The sequence below is a fragment of the Ischnura elegans genome, chromosome 3, assembly GCF_921293095.1.
Source record: "Ischnura elegans chromosome 3, ioIscEleg1.1, whole genome shotgun sequence".
Taxonomy (NCBI): Eukaryota; Metazoa; Arthropoda; class Insecta; order Odonata; family Coenagrionidae; genus Ischnura; species Ischnura elegans.
The window spans coordinates 98,137,325-98,153,642 of NC_060248.1; the positions used below are offsets into that span (position 1 = coordinate 98,137,325).

The following is a 16,318-nucleotide window of genomic DNA, read 5'->3' on the forward strand; positions in this document are numbered from 1 at the left end:
AGATAAGGGGTTTTATGGACTCGCTGCGCTGAGATATGGCAGGCGCGCGGCCAGGGTGGGGGGGTGTAAGGCTGGGGGGAATAGGAGGGGGGAAGGTCCGTGCCTGCCCCATGGAATCCTACCAGCTACGAACACGGCCCCCGAGCGTAGTGAGTGGCTGTACGCTCCCAGCCAGTCTCTATCTCCCCATACCATTTCTCTCCCCATACCCTCCAGACCCCCCTCAGGATTTCCTGGCGTAATGAAATCCCGGCCGCGCGCTTGACAACACCTCCTTCCTCAACTACGCCCAACCCCTCGGAATGCATTCTGCAGATCCTCGGCTTAGCAACCATGAAATTTGCCGGTCCGCCGAAAATTGTCTTCAGGTCGAGAGGAGAGAGGGAGTTGAGTGTATGGCAGCGTGGTGGAAGGAGCCGACCTTGTGTTGTGTTGTGTGTGTGTGTGAACACAGAGAAGTAGTTGAGATTGCCAACCGTCGTCGTCGCCGCCTCAACGGCAGATGCGGATCATAGCGGGTTGAAAGTCCCCATTATATAGTGGTGCGAATGACCTCGGGAAAGATTAACAGGTGCAGCCTATAACGCCTCGCACGAGATGATTTTGTGGAAATTTACCGGGGGGAACTGATTTTTCCATTTGGCCAGAAATCGACCCCTATTATTACTCAATTGTTACTTTTGTTTGCATTCTATTCTCATTGTGGAATGCACTGTATTCCTACCATGTAACGTTAGTTAAAATCTGTATTAAATAAGATTGTTAACGGTGAAATAGAATAGACTGGAGTTATTTTTTTTACATTAGATTGCTTTCCATTCTTATTGTAGTATGCGCTGTATCCCTAGCATGTAACGTTTGTTAAAATCTGGATTAAATTGGATTTTTAATGGAGGCGAAATAAAACGGATTTAAGTTATTTTTCTAATGAAGTTTATCTGCGTTAATTATGTATCTTTTGGTGAAATTTTTAATTGAGAATTTTAATTTAATGCGTTTATTTTGCGAAATATTATTGTGCTAATTTGTGCCGCGATAAAATATTTGGGATTTGCATTTCATTTACGAGCTTCCTTCTCATTTTTGACAAATAATCGAATTATATGAAAGGTTTGTTGAAACTGCATTTAAGCTTAACATTCACCGAAAATTGACCGCTAAAATAATGACTGAGCTGCGGTTAGTGCACATAATTTTAAGCCGATGGAAATGAAATACAATTCGAGAGAGGATTTTTATCATAAAATACAGCTTAAAACGGTTGATAAATGGGGCCTCAGAGTAGTTACATAACTTAGAATTCTCTCAGAAAGGAAATACTTTCGTAGTTCGAAAGCAGAATATGACTCCAAAAATTATTAAAATTATTTGTTTATTGCTACACTATTTGATTTTTTTCAAATTTCTATGTCCAGGAAAAAAGTTTAACCCGCCCACCTTCGATTGAGAAATCCAATTTTTAATTTTTTAATTATTATATCCTTAATAGAATCTTTGGGCTTTTGTCGACACCAAAGGTATTTACGGCATAAAATGGTGTGAGAAATGCGTTCCATTTGGTATCTTCTTGGTATGCCAGTTGATTTTTAGCCTTATACTTAGGTGTAGTATACTGTTCGTTTTCATTAACCCATAGAATTAAATAACCAAAGCAATTATTGTAATGAAGTGGAAGGACATTGTAGTTCTGAAATATTGCACATTATTGTCCTTGTACTTTATTTAAGGTGTTAAGTTTTCACAAATTCGTTGGAATAGTGCGAAAACATTTTTAACCCTCAAAATTCAAACTTGAAGAAAATAAACTTATAGCTGGATTAATGTGTGGTCAGCAGTAACCATAAGATGGTACAGCCTTCCATTTTACCCGGTGATAACTGAAAGTTCTAGTTTGCATGAAGTCTGATCTTTTACAGAAGCTAACCGGAATTAACCAAATATAGATAAAGAAACAGGTTATCCTACGGTTAGCGTAAATCAGACTATCTAAAACTGGCCCTTGGTATCCATACACTTGCTGTAAAATTTTATTCATGGTTTTGACTGCACCACCATCATTTTCAAGTTCGTTGTACAGTCGGAACGTAGGATGGCTATAAATGTTTAGTGTGCAATATATTGAGTTTATTTCAATCCATTTCCGTAAAAACATTCCGTAAAATTACGCCATCACACGTTAATGTTCTTCTTATCCAATGTGTATTCCATGTTTTAACTTCTCGGTGAAGAAAATTTCAAACCAATCTTATGTTCCCCTAAACATTTATATGCAAAAGGAGACCTAAAAGGTGATATGTGATATATTCATTTCGTGACTACTTTCGTCAACATTGCGCTTTCAAAAGTTAAATTCTTCAATTTCAGGGTGTATTCCTCGTTATAGCATTTTGGTGGAGGAAAATTCGAACATAGAAAATTTTTCCCAAACATTATAATGCTATAAGAAATTTTGAGGCAGATTCTCCTTATGCATTACATTAGTTACGCCAGTGATCACTTCGTCACCATATAAGGGAGACGCGCTCATCTTCAATTTACCACTGCCGCACAGGAGTCGTCTCAGCTTCCATTTTATATCTATTGACTTCTGCATAATTAAAGTTTAAAATTAACTGTAATAATTTTAATCTTTCGTCATTTCCGTGGCTGCATTCCTCAAAGTTACGACTTCAAACGTTACTTTTCACCGATTCAGAGTGTATTCATCATACTAGCATTTCAATAGAGGAAGCATTGAATCTAGAAAGTGTTTTCCTAGACCTTTATATGCAAAAAGAACTCCTGAGGCAGATTCTCCTCATGTATTACTTTAGTTATTCCACTCATCGCTTTATCACCACATGAGGGAGATGTGCGCATCTTCTATATATCGCTAACGCTAACGCGGAGTAGACTCAGCTTCCAGTTCATAATATCGTTACTTCTGCATAAATTAGGTCTGAATAAAATATATATTAATTTTAATGTTCCGTAATTTCCGTGGCTACATTCCTGAAATCAACGCCATCAATTTTCTGTAATTCAGAGTGTATTCCTCATAACAGCATACGATGGAGGAAACATCGAACTTAGGTAATGCTTCCCTAAACATTCGGATGCATTCCGAGTCGGATGCTCCTTATGCATTCCACTGATCGTTTTGTCACCATATGAGGGAGATGCGCGAAACTTCAATTTAACGCAGCCGCGCTGGAGTCATCTCAGCTTCCGATTAATGATCTTGTAACTTGAGCATAAATCGAGTTTTAAATTTCGGCGGAGGAAAAACCGAATATAGAAAAAAATTTCCTTAAACATTCTGATGCAACAAGGAGTCTTGAGACATATAGTACTCTTTTTGCATTACATTAATTATTCCAGTGATCGCTTCGTCACCATATGATGGAGGCGGGATCATCTTCAATTTAACGCTGCTGCACAGGAGTCTTCTCAGCTTCCAGTTTATAATATTGTAGCTTCGGCATAAATTAAGGTTTTAATGAAATATATTAATTTGAATTTTGCGTCATTTTGTGGCTACATAACTCCTCAAAGTTACGCTAATTTTCTTCATATTCAAAGTGGATTGCTCATAATAGCATTGGAGGAAATACCGAACATAGAAAACTTTCTCCAAACATTTTCATACAACAAGGAGTCTTGAGACATATAATACTCCCATATAATACATTAGGTATTCCCCTGATCGCTTTGTCACCATATGATGGAGACGCGCGCATCTTCAATTTACCGCTGCTGCACAGGAGTCGTCTCAGCTTCCAGTTTATAATCTTGTAACTTCTGGCATGTCTGCGAGCGGTTGGGTGCGTGAGTGTGTGTGCGTGTGTGTTGGGTCTCTGCTCCTTGTGTCTCTCGCTGCTCCCTCTCCAAACACGCTCTCGTCCGAGGGAAATGTGCTCCCTTGGGCGGCGGCTGGGATGTGGGAATGGAGAGAGACAGTGGCACAGAGAGAGAGATAGATAGAGAGAGAGAGAAGGGTGAATTAAGGCGCACAATTGTGCACGCGCGCTCGGGACCTCCGTCAAACACGGAAACTTCTCCATGTGCACGGATATGATGAAAGGATCAGAGATGCCGTGTGGCTCGTGGAAGGCCTCCCCGAAGTGTAAACGCCTCCTCTCCTCTGCGCCGACAGGGGTGGGGAGACAATCTGGTTCGCGTGTCCCGCCTCCTGGCCGCCCCTCGGGGGCCGGCCAGTAGGGAGAGGCACCCCTGCTACCACCCTGGTCTCCTCATTCTCGTCCTAAATCTGGAGAATCAGATCGGGGCACTGTGGGAGCCTTGGTTTTTTTCGTCTTTATTTTTTCGTCGAAACGATATGGCGGTTAACGGTAACTCGTGGGCCTCCGACGGCTTAGGAATTATTACCAACCTCTTGAGCTCAACGGCAATTCATCTTCCGCAGTCGTGCACTTCACACTAGTTGGGTGTGCAAAACGGAGGTTGTTTAGCTAGTCAGGTTCAGTGCTCAGATTTGCTGGAGTTCCAGTTGCTATGGCTTTAGAGACGGAACATATTTGGACAGGCTTGGTCGTGCCGGATCATTGAGCCCCTGGGAGTAAATATGACGAGGTGATGAGTTTTAAAGTTTTGGAAACTATATTGGACGCGTGAATTAGTAATGACACTCAATTAGATCCCTATTTAAATACAATTATCGTTCCATCATTTTTTTCCATTTGACTGATGTCAACAGTTGTTTCTCAAAAAAGATGTTTGGTAACAAATCATTATGCATTATAACAGTCCCATAAGTCACTCCACGAGAAGAAAATTGCTTTTATATGAGAAAACCTCGTAGAAAAGCCGGTGGGCGTTCTTTGGTTGGAGTAACTTGACAAACACGAGCTTGGGTGCGATAAGTGTGTCATTTTATTTAAGCAGCATATAAATATTGCTGCAAGAATCGATGATATCTGCAGAAACTTGTACATTTCTTTAAATTGAAATATTGTTATGATAATACCCTGATTACTCGACGGGATGGAAAATGATGACGTATTATCACCATTATATATTGGTTGGTCGGTGAACTTATCGGTTAATTTTGTTCTAGATTTGTTGAGTTGGTAGTTTTTAACTGGTCTTTTACTTTTTTCATTCGTCATATTTACACATAAATAGTTTTAAAAATCCACAGAGAAAAAAATCATTCGCCTTGACTAAGATTCGAATCCGGATCCCCCGATTTCCAGTCGAGTGCTACAACCAGTTAAGCTGCCGTGGAAATTTGAGGGCTATACCGTACAAGGTTATTTATTAAATTTAAAAGTAATTATTAAAACATTAATAGTTATTTAATTACTAAAATATTTACCTTTTGGTCTTAGGAGCCCTCTTGGTATTTCCAGTTACTCTTGTTCCACAAGCGTGTTACTCCAGTTTTTCATTTCTTTTAAAAGTGCAATGCCATTTATTTTATAACGCTGCGCTTTCACTGACAAAGGCTGGATGTGTTCTTTATTTTCTCGATTAATTCACTGTCACCTCCACTCACATTATCTACCTTCCCCCATCCTCCGGGTAAACACCTTATAGTTTTTGTCGCTTCGGCCAAATGCAATCCAATTACAAACTTGAAATGGTCATTTGTGACGAGTAACGGGAAATATTCTCGTTTTCCTGGAGCTGGATTGCAAGGATTACCATTCGAGGGAAACGTAGTGGAATGCGGAATGGGTGGTGATGATGTTTGCTTAATTTTGATTCGTATTGCTGCCAATCATTTGCCCATTTTACGAGTGTCAACTGGATAGTAGGCATCTCTAAGAGCGTCCGTCGGATCTTGTTTGCCATCCATTATTTCTGCGGTGCCTTCGAAGCGCTGCATTAAAACTTCCCTCTGGCGATGAATATATATATTCATGAAGGTGAAATATCACGAGTCATCGATTTTCGCGATTAGTGGAGGCTAATCTGTCGTGAGCTGACAACGAAATCATTGCTGTAAACTTTTGAAATGCTACCGCTGAAAGTTTTTTTTTTGCTCACGAGGTGATGCGATCAAGGATGGGTACCTTTTTGTTTGCTGCATGCATTGAGTGCGATTGCTCGTTAAGATATTAACGCATTTTATTATTTTATTTTTGACTCATTCGGCAGTCAGTTTGAATTTTAAAGCCTAATTTTAAATAGAGGATTCATAACGATTGCTTTCATGAAATTCAACACCTAATGCTTTTTAATTAATTTTCCAAAGGTCATTTTCTTCCAGAACTATCAATATTTAAAATTCTCATGGACTTATACATTTAATAGAAACAAATTTACACTACGTATTAATGATAATTAACAATAATGATAACTGTGGTAACATTGCATATAAAATATATGCCATACAATATTTTAAATACCAAACAGCCTTCTGCAATAACATCATGCAATTACCAATTCATAATCATTTTATATAATGAATAAATTGTGAATTACTTACCTGTTACTACGTGTTCATGAGCTTAAATCTTCATGGTCAATGTGAAAAGTAACGGATTCAAGCTTCTAACTCTTTCTGTTATCTTTCTAAATTTACTCTCATGGTCTTCTACCCAATAGGCATGTTAATTTAAAAAATCAGAGTGAATCACTTTCTTGTCGAATTTTTAAAACCTTTCCGGAACTACTGGGCGATAAGGTTTGAGTAATTGTATTAAAATATAAATATATTACTATATAATATAAACACTTCGAAATGTTCCTCGGCGAGGTAAATAACATAAAAAACCCTAGGATGGGCAGTATCAGAACACACACGAAAAAGATTATAAACTCACACTCACTAAATTTTCGGTGGCATTACCACCTTCCTCGGAGTTAGGTAAAAGACTATATAATATAAATATATACTAAAAATATCTCTTACTTGGTTTTGATTCCCCATCGTGACCAAAACCTGGATTAGGGCTGAGAATAAGTGGCTCAACCATTCAATGAAGGAATTCCATCCAATGCAAGTAATTTTTTTTGAAAAATGAATAATGAAAGTCTTAAATAGTTAATATGCAATGAATCAAATGGCAAAAATTAGGGACTACGCTAACTTTGAAAATTCATCATGGTATTTAAACAACGTTCACAGACTTAAATAAATGATACGCTGGACTTCGTTTGCGAATTTATTTTTTTTTTGTTAACAACTGGTGCCCTAACACCTCCCGCCTATTGAGGCGGCTTGCGGTGTAGGTGTAGTACCCTCCTTTTTCTTTTTTTCATGTAAATATTTTACATGAATGGGTTCTTTTATAACTTGTTTTTTTTTTGGGTTGTAAGTTTTGAACCTCTCTCTCTTCTGCTGTACCTTGAATATTTCCCGTCTATTTGTAATGTATATGCTTCATGCCACTTAATGCGTTTCTCTCATCCATATGTCATTCGTTCCGAACCGAGATATTATATTTAGGATTATTTTATAAGGTGATATGATATTCGTTCCTTGTCAGTCGACCGAAGAGAAATCTTACATTGAGTGAAGACCTACCGATGAAGGAAATGAAACGTGCGTAGGAAGGTTGTAGACCATAGAACGTACTCATGGAATATAAATGATGAGAGAAATGAATGGAAGTCCCAAAGCATTTCCCTGGTTACCAACCTGGTATCAAATAGAGCTATTGGCGTTGAAAAAAATGTCGAATGTGAAAAATATATCCAGGAGTTATTTTATATTCATGCTTAAAGACCCTTAGGAGATAAATTTCAAAATTGACATCTATTTCCTCTTGCAAAAGTTACAGGTATTCATTTTGGCATTGGAAATTTACTTGTCTGTTGCTCTATTTGACTGAATTTATTAAGTTCCAAAATGCGTCATCATTATACGGACACACCTTGACTCAGATCCAAGATATGGAGTAATGTGCACTCAAGTTCGCGGGCTGGAAAATAATGGTAACTGGAGTGAAATTGCAGTGTGAATTGCTCGCATGATTGATATGGACATTCTTCAACTAATGGATTTGAAGTGCATTTGCGCTTTGTGGACGAGTTTGAGCATGAAGGGGAATTAATGTGGGGGACAATGCAACAAAGCCTCCGTGTTATGGTGTCCCTTATATGGAAATGATCTATCGACGATGACCCTCATTTGCCTCGAGGTTGATGGACTGCAGCTCGACTTCTGGGTCAGAAAGTAGACATACTTTACAAAATGACCATCTTTCATCTTTCCATTTGGCCCATAATTTAAAGCAGTTAATCGTCATGATTGCGATTCTGTGGCATTTAAGGTTTTCCTGATTCTCGCTTGACCATTTTGGCGTTAAAAACATTTGGTGGCTCCGATTTGCTCCACGGTGAAGTTGCTAAATTTTACGTTTGTGTTTATGGATACCGGGTTTATAAAAGATCTTAAATGATTTCAGCCAATCTTATTTTAATGAATGGCGTTTCAAACGAATGGCGCGAATAATTATAACGTGAGAGAAATTTTATTTTATAATTAGAATAACTTAAGGAAGAGATTAATTTGTTCGTGTGGATTATGCGAAGGCCGAATTTTGTGTTCGTTTAACAAGAATTAGCTGAAGTTAATTGGATTAAAGTTAAATGCTCATATAAATAATGTGATTATATTAGTAAATGATTGACAATCGTCGGAATAATATTCATGGAGTGGATTAAAAACTTATGGTACTGATGCTCGAAATAACTTACGAAAAAGTTTTACTGTATTGTAGTAATTCTGCGAGAAAAAAATATTTTCTGTGTGTATTCGATATAAAACTTACCTCTATAAGCTGGAGTCTTATTCTTCATAATGCTTTAGTTCTTCTTAACGCTTGAAATGCATTCAGAATATCATCCTCAAGAATCTAATCCCGATATATTCAAATGAGACTATTGCTCATAGCCTCGTGTTCAGATTCAGTGTAACTCTGTTGACTAAATTTTCCACCTGAATGTTGGAGCGTGGCAGCCTATTTGGTGGGGCGCTTGGTTGCTGATCCTGGGTTCAAATCCCGAGAGAAGTTTCGGAACGCACTCATATAAAAATGCTCGTATTGCAAGGTGGCCGAGAGAGAGGAATTGGTATCCTTAGCCGGAATACCCCCTACCCTGATGTTAGCACGCCTGTGGACAAGTCTGGGGTGTGTTCTACCCACACCTATCCGAACTAATCTTGAGGTTGAACCAGTGAATAAGGTTTGATTTAGTAAATGGTATTTAGCGTGGAATACAATTTGCTTAACAGTAAAGCTTCTACTGACGAATGCCAGTCGCTCTAAGGTGTCGGAGGAGCAGATTTATAACTAATGTATAGCTGCTTTTGCGTTATAGAATACTCTTGATCCTTTTATCCCGCAACTTTGACTCATTCAAAAAAAATTATTACGTATTCAATTTTATTTTATATTCCTACCAAAAACTTATCTTGTTTTAGTAACTGTGCCTGTTGTCCAGAATTAGACATAATTTTGATGGCGTGGTAAAACATAATTTTACCACGCCATCGTGATAATTTTTGGAAAGTAATGTGATAGCTACCGGTTATCTTCTTTTTAGCTACACTTTTTCACTATTTTGAACAAAAATTATATTTCTGGTGTTAAGTCCTCTTTATTATGAGTTCCCAAATTGAATAATCTTCTAAGTCAACAAAATACCTTAATTTTCTGGTCTCGGTGGAGGATGGGGTCAAGTCCTCGCCTTTCAAACCAAAGGTCGTGGGTTCGCAAGTAATAGGTGCCTTTTAATTTTTTGTCCAAATATATTGTACATATAGTATTTTGGGCACTTGTTATCATTAGAGACATTATTATTATATAATTCCTGTATAGCAGGACAGTGCTCGTATGTTATGTAATGGAATTTGTCAGCGCTCCTAATGGATGTGATTGAAATTTCTTTAATCAATAGTTATTAAATATTTGTTGTTTACCCCAGACTTTCTAGACAATTTCATCCCCTACAATTGATACCATCAATTCAAACCCCTTTAAATTTCCCTTCCAAACTCCCAAAAGTAGTGTTCTTTAAGAATAACAGACAAAGAATTGAATCAGAAAAAAAGAACTGAAAATTTGTCATTGAATGACAGAATTACGAGGGTCATGGGTAAAATGAATATTTTTTTTCAAATGAACCAAATTTTCCCTATAAATTCAGATAAAAGCTAAAAAGAGGAAATGGATATGAAGCCGTGCTTGTATCGGTAGCTATTGCATTCAACTGCCAACATTATCATGATGACATGATAATATTATATTTTACCCACTTAAATATGTAAAATAGGCAGATTTACTAAATTAAGCAAACTGTTGGTGGGAATATGAAATAAAATTGGAAATGTATTGAAAAAAATATATGACATTCAGGAAGGTGAAATATCTAGATGTTAGGAAAATGTAATAAAATTAAAAATGTATAGAAAAAATATATGATATATAGAAAAAGAGGATATGATGACTTCCCTTGGGGAATAATCTTTTTAATATCCAGGTTTTAGGATAAAAACCCATTATTTTTAGCTATCTTCTAATGCTATGTAATGTGTTGGTATTTAATCTCGAAGGAAAATTAAAATATCATTCGGTTTTAACGACGTCTCGTTGCTGACGGTTTTTTTCTTCTTCATGGTCTCACCTCTCTTCTCTCTTCCACTTTAGCCAGCTTGTTTTTTGCGCATGCGGGCGAAGAAAAAAAAGGAGTTATAAAAAACGAGGAAAAATAAAACACACTCGTCACCAGTAAAAAGAGGCCGTTCATTCACTTCAAAACGAAAACGTCAAACACACGCTGAAAAACAAACAAGGGCACATCGTCCCCAAAACGGACCATGGTCTATGCCCCTTTTCCAGTTTCGTTCGGAGGCTGCCTTCAGTTTTTTAAATTTTTTTTATTTTACCATTTAACGGCAGGCACTCCAGGAGTCCCTCTCCCCCCTCCCTTTTTTTTTTATCTGTGAGTACTTGCTCATTGTGAGTGGGTCACTTTGGCACGTCAAGGGCCTTGATTCCACAGCTTTTTTGATCAATGGCGAATCGAGTCCATTGTTGTCATGTTTCGAGCGTAAATACGATCTGTTCTGCCGAGCCAAAGAGCTCGGCCAAACTAAAGTTATATGCATATCTACATAGATTTATCCCTGTCAAGAGATGTAGGCGAAGTGGAAAACGTACGTACCCGAATTTCCACGCGAAATGAATGACTCAAACTGCTTGCTGCCGACGTTCGATTTTATAACTTTATACGTTCAAACGTGATGGAGTACCATAAGGCCCATTCTTTTCGAAATAAGTGCACTTGACGATATATATATATTTTTTCAACTGATGGAGTTCAGTTGCAAAAAATTGGCGGTAAAATTTTGTCTTTCACTAAAATTCAGATTATTATGACGGAAACAAAAGCAAGTCGTCTGAGCTTGCGCGTCGAATTCACCTTTCCGATCCTTTGGCATTGATAATTAGAGGTTTTGTGAAATTTAGCGCTGTGTGAATTGAGAACTTTGTAGACAGGAGATTTATAGTTAAAAATAAGGGGCTTTAAGATAAAAAAACTGGGGCTTTGCTTCTAGTTACACGATGCATTAACACTTAAAAGTTAATGTCTGAATGTATGAACGCGTGAGTGATCACAAAAATGCACCGTGTAGCCACCCAACTTGTGCAAACGCATGAACAGAAAATAGAACCTGTTCTAATTTGGTTCATGCATTCCGACAGGTTCCGTTCCGGTCCACAAAAGTCATTCACGCAAACAGTCATTAACTTGTACGTGTTGATGTATCATGTAACCAGGCCTTTATGGTCGGTAATCACACCCATTGCATATCGGAACAAATCACTTCCCTTCTGAGGGATATGAGTCTACGAAGAACTGCCATTTTTGCTGTCTCCGAACACCCACCAAGTTTAAATTCACCTCGGACGAAGCACTCTCTTCTCTGCCATCTTGCTTTTCCGGACATTTCGAGATAACCCACGATCGGCTTCGCCATGAAGAATCTTCAACGAATTCTCATGACGTGTCGAACAAGACATCACCGGATGAAATTCGTTCCGGGTGGCGCGAGGCAATTATTGAATTCCTCTTCAAGTTTCCGTCGAGTAAAAAAAAACATACCGAGAAAAAAGTGTCCTTTTGGCGTGTACCCCAATTGGTTTTTGTATTCATTTTTAGTTTTTTTTGGAGGGGAATGTGTACATCTTCCAGTGTACATTCCACTCGAACGAATTCACGTAACGTTCATTTCTCGAACGTCAGATTTGAATTTCACAAGGTCGAACCGGATGAAGGAGGATAGGTAGGGTATGGGTTTTTTTTTGAGGGAACGGCGACTTAATGGAAGCAAGTTCCAAAAATAACGTTTTCGCGATAGCCCGAAAGAGCGAGTGACCGAAAGCGGACGAGACTGAAATAGGGTTCATTCACGGGATATGATCCTGAGTATCGTGAGATCGAATGAGTGGCAGATCGCTGATCGAGTTTAGATGGAATGCTATAGCCACTATTCCCTTTCATGAGTTCGGGGCGCTGTAACTAAGCAATCAATACGGGATTCGGTTGAAGTCAACATGAGTTACCATCGGGTCCCGGCTGAGCCGTGGAATTTTTTTTTTCAAATTAAATTTTTCTTTTCCGAGAGAGAAGATACGAAATTTTCCGATGAATGTCGAATTATTTCATTTATATTTTTTTTAATTCTCGACAGCGTTCGTTTTACGAGGCATAAGGCTTCAGGATATTGTATTTCATTCAAAATATACGTGAATTAGAGAAAACATTTTAGTGTTGATTCACGTGGATTTCTGAGTTAATTTTATATCAATTTTTTTTATATCTACCGATGAAATTTGATATAGCTCGAATAGAGAGGGAATTAAACTGTCTACGTTCTGTGGAAGGTAGGTAATTTATTGGAAATTTCCTTTTAAAGTTTTTTTTTCTGGAATTGGGCGATCAATCTGTGGCATTTTGTATAGAATTTGCATCTTTTACTCAATATTGAAAACCGTTGAATTTTCAGCCATAATTATCTCTCTTACGGTATTACACAATCGATTTATTTAGACATAGTAATGATATTGAAAGTCCTTATAAAAATTTATAATTAATGTGATTAATCTTATCCTGATTAGCATGTGTAAACTTGAAAAGGATAAAAACACACAAATCGATGCCAAGAACGGTGTGGATTTGTCTTAAAAATATTTTACTTTTGGATTTGACCTCTTTTTATCCATATTGACTTGTAAATAGGGTGATGGAAAATTCAAAGGGATGTATGTCAATTAAATTATTCTTCGTACAATCACTTAAATATTTTGCATACATATTTATATTTTTTAAAGAGACAAACCAGAATTAAAAACATTCGAGATCCAGAAAACCTTAGACGACGTAAATCCAATTATAAAAATAAACAAGCGGTCTCACGAGATCTACCATTCCCTACACTTCCTGCCCTTAAAACGCAAGCGCTCTCGTCTGGGATTTGAATTTTCACTCCTCCCTCAAGTCCTTTGTGAGTCGGCCGCAATGCTCCGGAGTCGGATGACTCGGTCCCATATTCGCTCCTTGTCTTCCCGCTAAAGCAGCCTTCCCTCTTTTCGGTCATCCCCTCTTTCGGGCCCCTCGTCACGAAACCCCTGCGTCTCTAGGGAACCGCCGCCGCCGCCTCCTCCTTCCCTCCGCTTCCCCCCTCGTCATCACCTGATCGACATCCTCTGCTCCTCGAGCGGTATGTCCACCCCGCTCCTCTCCCCGCTCGTCACACTCCCCGGGCCGCCCCCGACCACACTCCCGCCCCCAACGACGCTGCCCCCTCCGCCCCTCCGCCTCCTCCCGCCCCCGCACAGGCACCGGCCCATCGCCTTGATCGCCCTCATCAGCCCCCGCATCTTGTGCACCACCTCCTCCTGCATGAGGCTGAAGCACATGGCTATGAGCGCCATCCCCAGCATCAGGTACGCCGAGCAGAAGATGAAGCTGAGCTCCACGCCGTTGCCGGAGGTGATGCGGTCCCCGGGGACGAGGTCCCCGAAGCCGATGGTCGAGAGGGAGATGAAGCAGAAGTAGGAGCCGTCGAGGAAGTCCCAGTCTTCCCACAAGGCGAACAGTAAGGCGCCGCCGCAAACGTAGCCAACCATGATGGCCAAGCAGAGGGAAACGGGCACGGTGACGGATTCGGCGGCGGCGGCAGCGGCCGCGGCGCCCGCCGACCGCGTGCTCCCGCCGCCGCCCACGCCGGCGCTGCTGGCGACCGCACTGCCGGCCACTCCCGCGGCGCCCGCCACCACCACGCCGTCGACGCCCTCGAGGGCGTCCGAGTCGTCCTCGGTGGAGTCGTCGTCGTCGCTGCTGCTGTCATCTTCGCTGTCGTCGTCGCTGTCCTCCGTGTCGCCGATCTCTGCGCGCCGATCATGGAAAAAACAGCACAAGATTAATCATTGTAGAAGAGATCCAACCACGTTTCTTTCACTCGCATAATTACTTTAGAAACCCATGGATTTAATTTACTTCTAAGGAGAGCCTCTTTCTCCTTAAAATATCACTGAATTTGTGACGATCGGAACCTTAATATTAATTTATTCCTACACCGCCGAAAACAGCACATATTGGATTTCACATTAGGGTTTTCATCAAGTTTTTACAATTACACGTGCGAGAACACGAGAACAATCATTGGCAGCGAGGGGGGAGGGGTTTGGGGGGATAAACCCCTCCCCCCTAAGTTCAGAGAAATTTTTAAGTTTAATGTAATTTACTTCATTGGATTAACATTACTTATAGCATAGTATAAGGATTAATAAAATATCCCTCAGAAGGCAGTACAACTCACCATTTTGAACCATTTATCTTAACTTTTTCTAGCGGAGGGCCCCCGCACCTCCCGCTTACCTTGGCGAGTATTCCATACCCCCAGACCTCCCAGTATCAGTTGCGCCTAAACCACCCCCCCCCGCCCCAAGTTTTAAGTCCTAGCTGCGCCCCAGCGAACAGCAATACCCTGAACTTGATTGTTTCTGGCTTTACTTTGTGAAAATCCATTCTTAATAATAAAACGTTATTGTACTTTTCCACACGATTTAATTAATACGACCGGTTTCGTCGCAGAGGCGACATCATCAGGTACAGAATCCGTTATAATAACAGTTATTTTGTTCTTGTTTATCTGGAACAAAATAACTGTTATTATAACGGATTCTGTACCTGATGATGTCGCCTCTGCGACGAAACCGGTCGTATTAATTAAATCGTGTGGAAAAGTACAATAACGTTTTATTATTAACAATACCCTGGTTACGGGTAACCTATCCAGACGGGACTCGAATCCGCGACTACTTGTTCGGCAGGCGCCGTCTTACCCTGAGGCCGGCAAATTCCGATGAATTTTACCCACCAAGCCATCATACATCGTTATGGACCTCTCTCTACGGTGGCTTGAAGAAGTAACCATACCTGTTCGCCAGCAAGGTAAATCACCTCTAAACTGTCTTAGAGGTCGTTCGGCATTTTAAGTGCTTTTACTACTGACCGGATATCGAGAGACCCAGGAACGAGTCCCGCTCCTGAAAGATCTTTTATTCATAAAGATTTTTTTCCTTTGATGTCTACATATTGACAATTAAATGCGTTGCTGTGTTCGAAGCCACCCGTGTAGTCCGTAAATAATGCCTCTTATTTGGGGTAGTTAATTTTTGTGGTCGCCGCTTATTGTTTCTCAAAACTCACTAGAACCTTTTTGCAATGGTATTTTTTGCATCGCGAAGAACTATTAAAAGGAACAGATAATCATCTGATTGTTAATCAGGCTATTTCACTTCTTAAAGCTGAGATTGGTGGAGAATTTAACTACCGGAATGGTAATAAAAAAAATGAAATAATCCAGTGAAAAGAAAAACATACATTCATATTTAATTTTAAAAATAAATTCACAGGTATGGAATGAAAAGGACAGGAAATAATAGAAAAAGAACGAGGAAAACTGTGCTGTAGTGCATGGTAAAAGCCAGAAATCATAGGGTAAAAATGTGGCCTTACTGGGACATACATATTTTTAAAATATATTTTAGACTTATAACTTTAGTAACATCTTCAAGTCATTGCCTCAAACAAATCATGCTGTCCCATGGCGAAACAAAACCTAGTACTTTTCCACAAACTTTTTATTATTAGCTGCCAACTAGTTTCGACGTCGATACCGTCATTATGAAGGCTAACAGAAAGACGTTGTGCCAAAGAAGTCATTATGTCTTACTATCTCTCCACTGCTAGATTCTCACTCCTTCTATCAGATTGCTTACATTCATGTAAAAAAATTTTTATATCTTTATTATTATTGTTATCATTTCATTGAAACATTTCTCATTTAATCTTC

At 39.5% G+C, this 16,318-nt stretch overlaps 1 protein-coding gene across 1 annotated transcript in view; it reads right to left on the reverse strand.

Moving 5' to 3' along the window:
• Nucleotides 1-13,646: 13,646 nt before the first annotated feature.
• The window catches only part of LOC124155229, a 120,501-nt gene continuing 117,829 nt past the window's right edge, over nucleotides 13,647-16,318 (reverse strand). Inside the window, exon 4 of the mRNA XM_046528945.1 lies at nucleotides 13,647-14,347. Within this exon, the coding sequence (XP_046384901.1) occupies nucleotides 13,647-14,347 (701 nt within the window). The remainder of the gene's footprint in view (nucleotides 14,348-16,318) is intronic.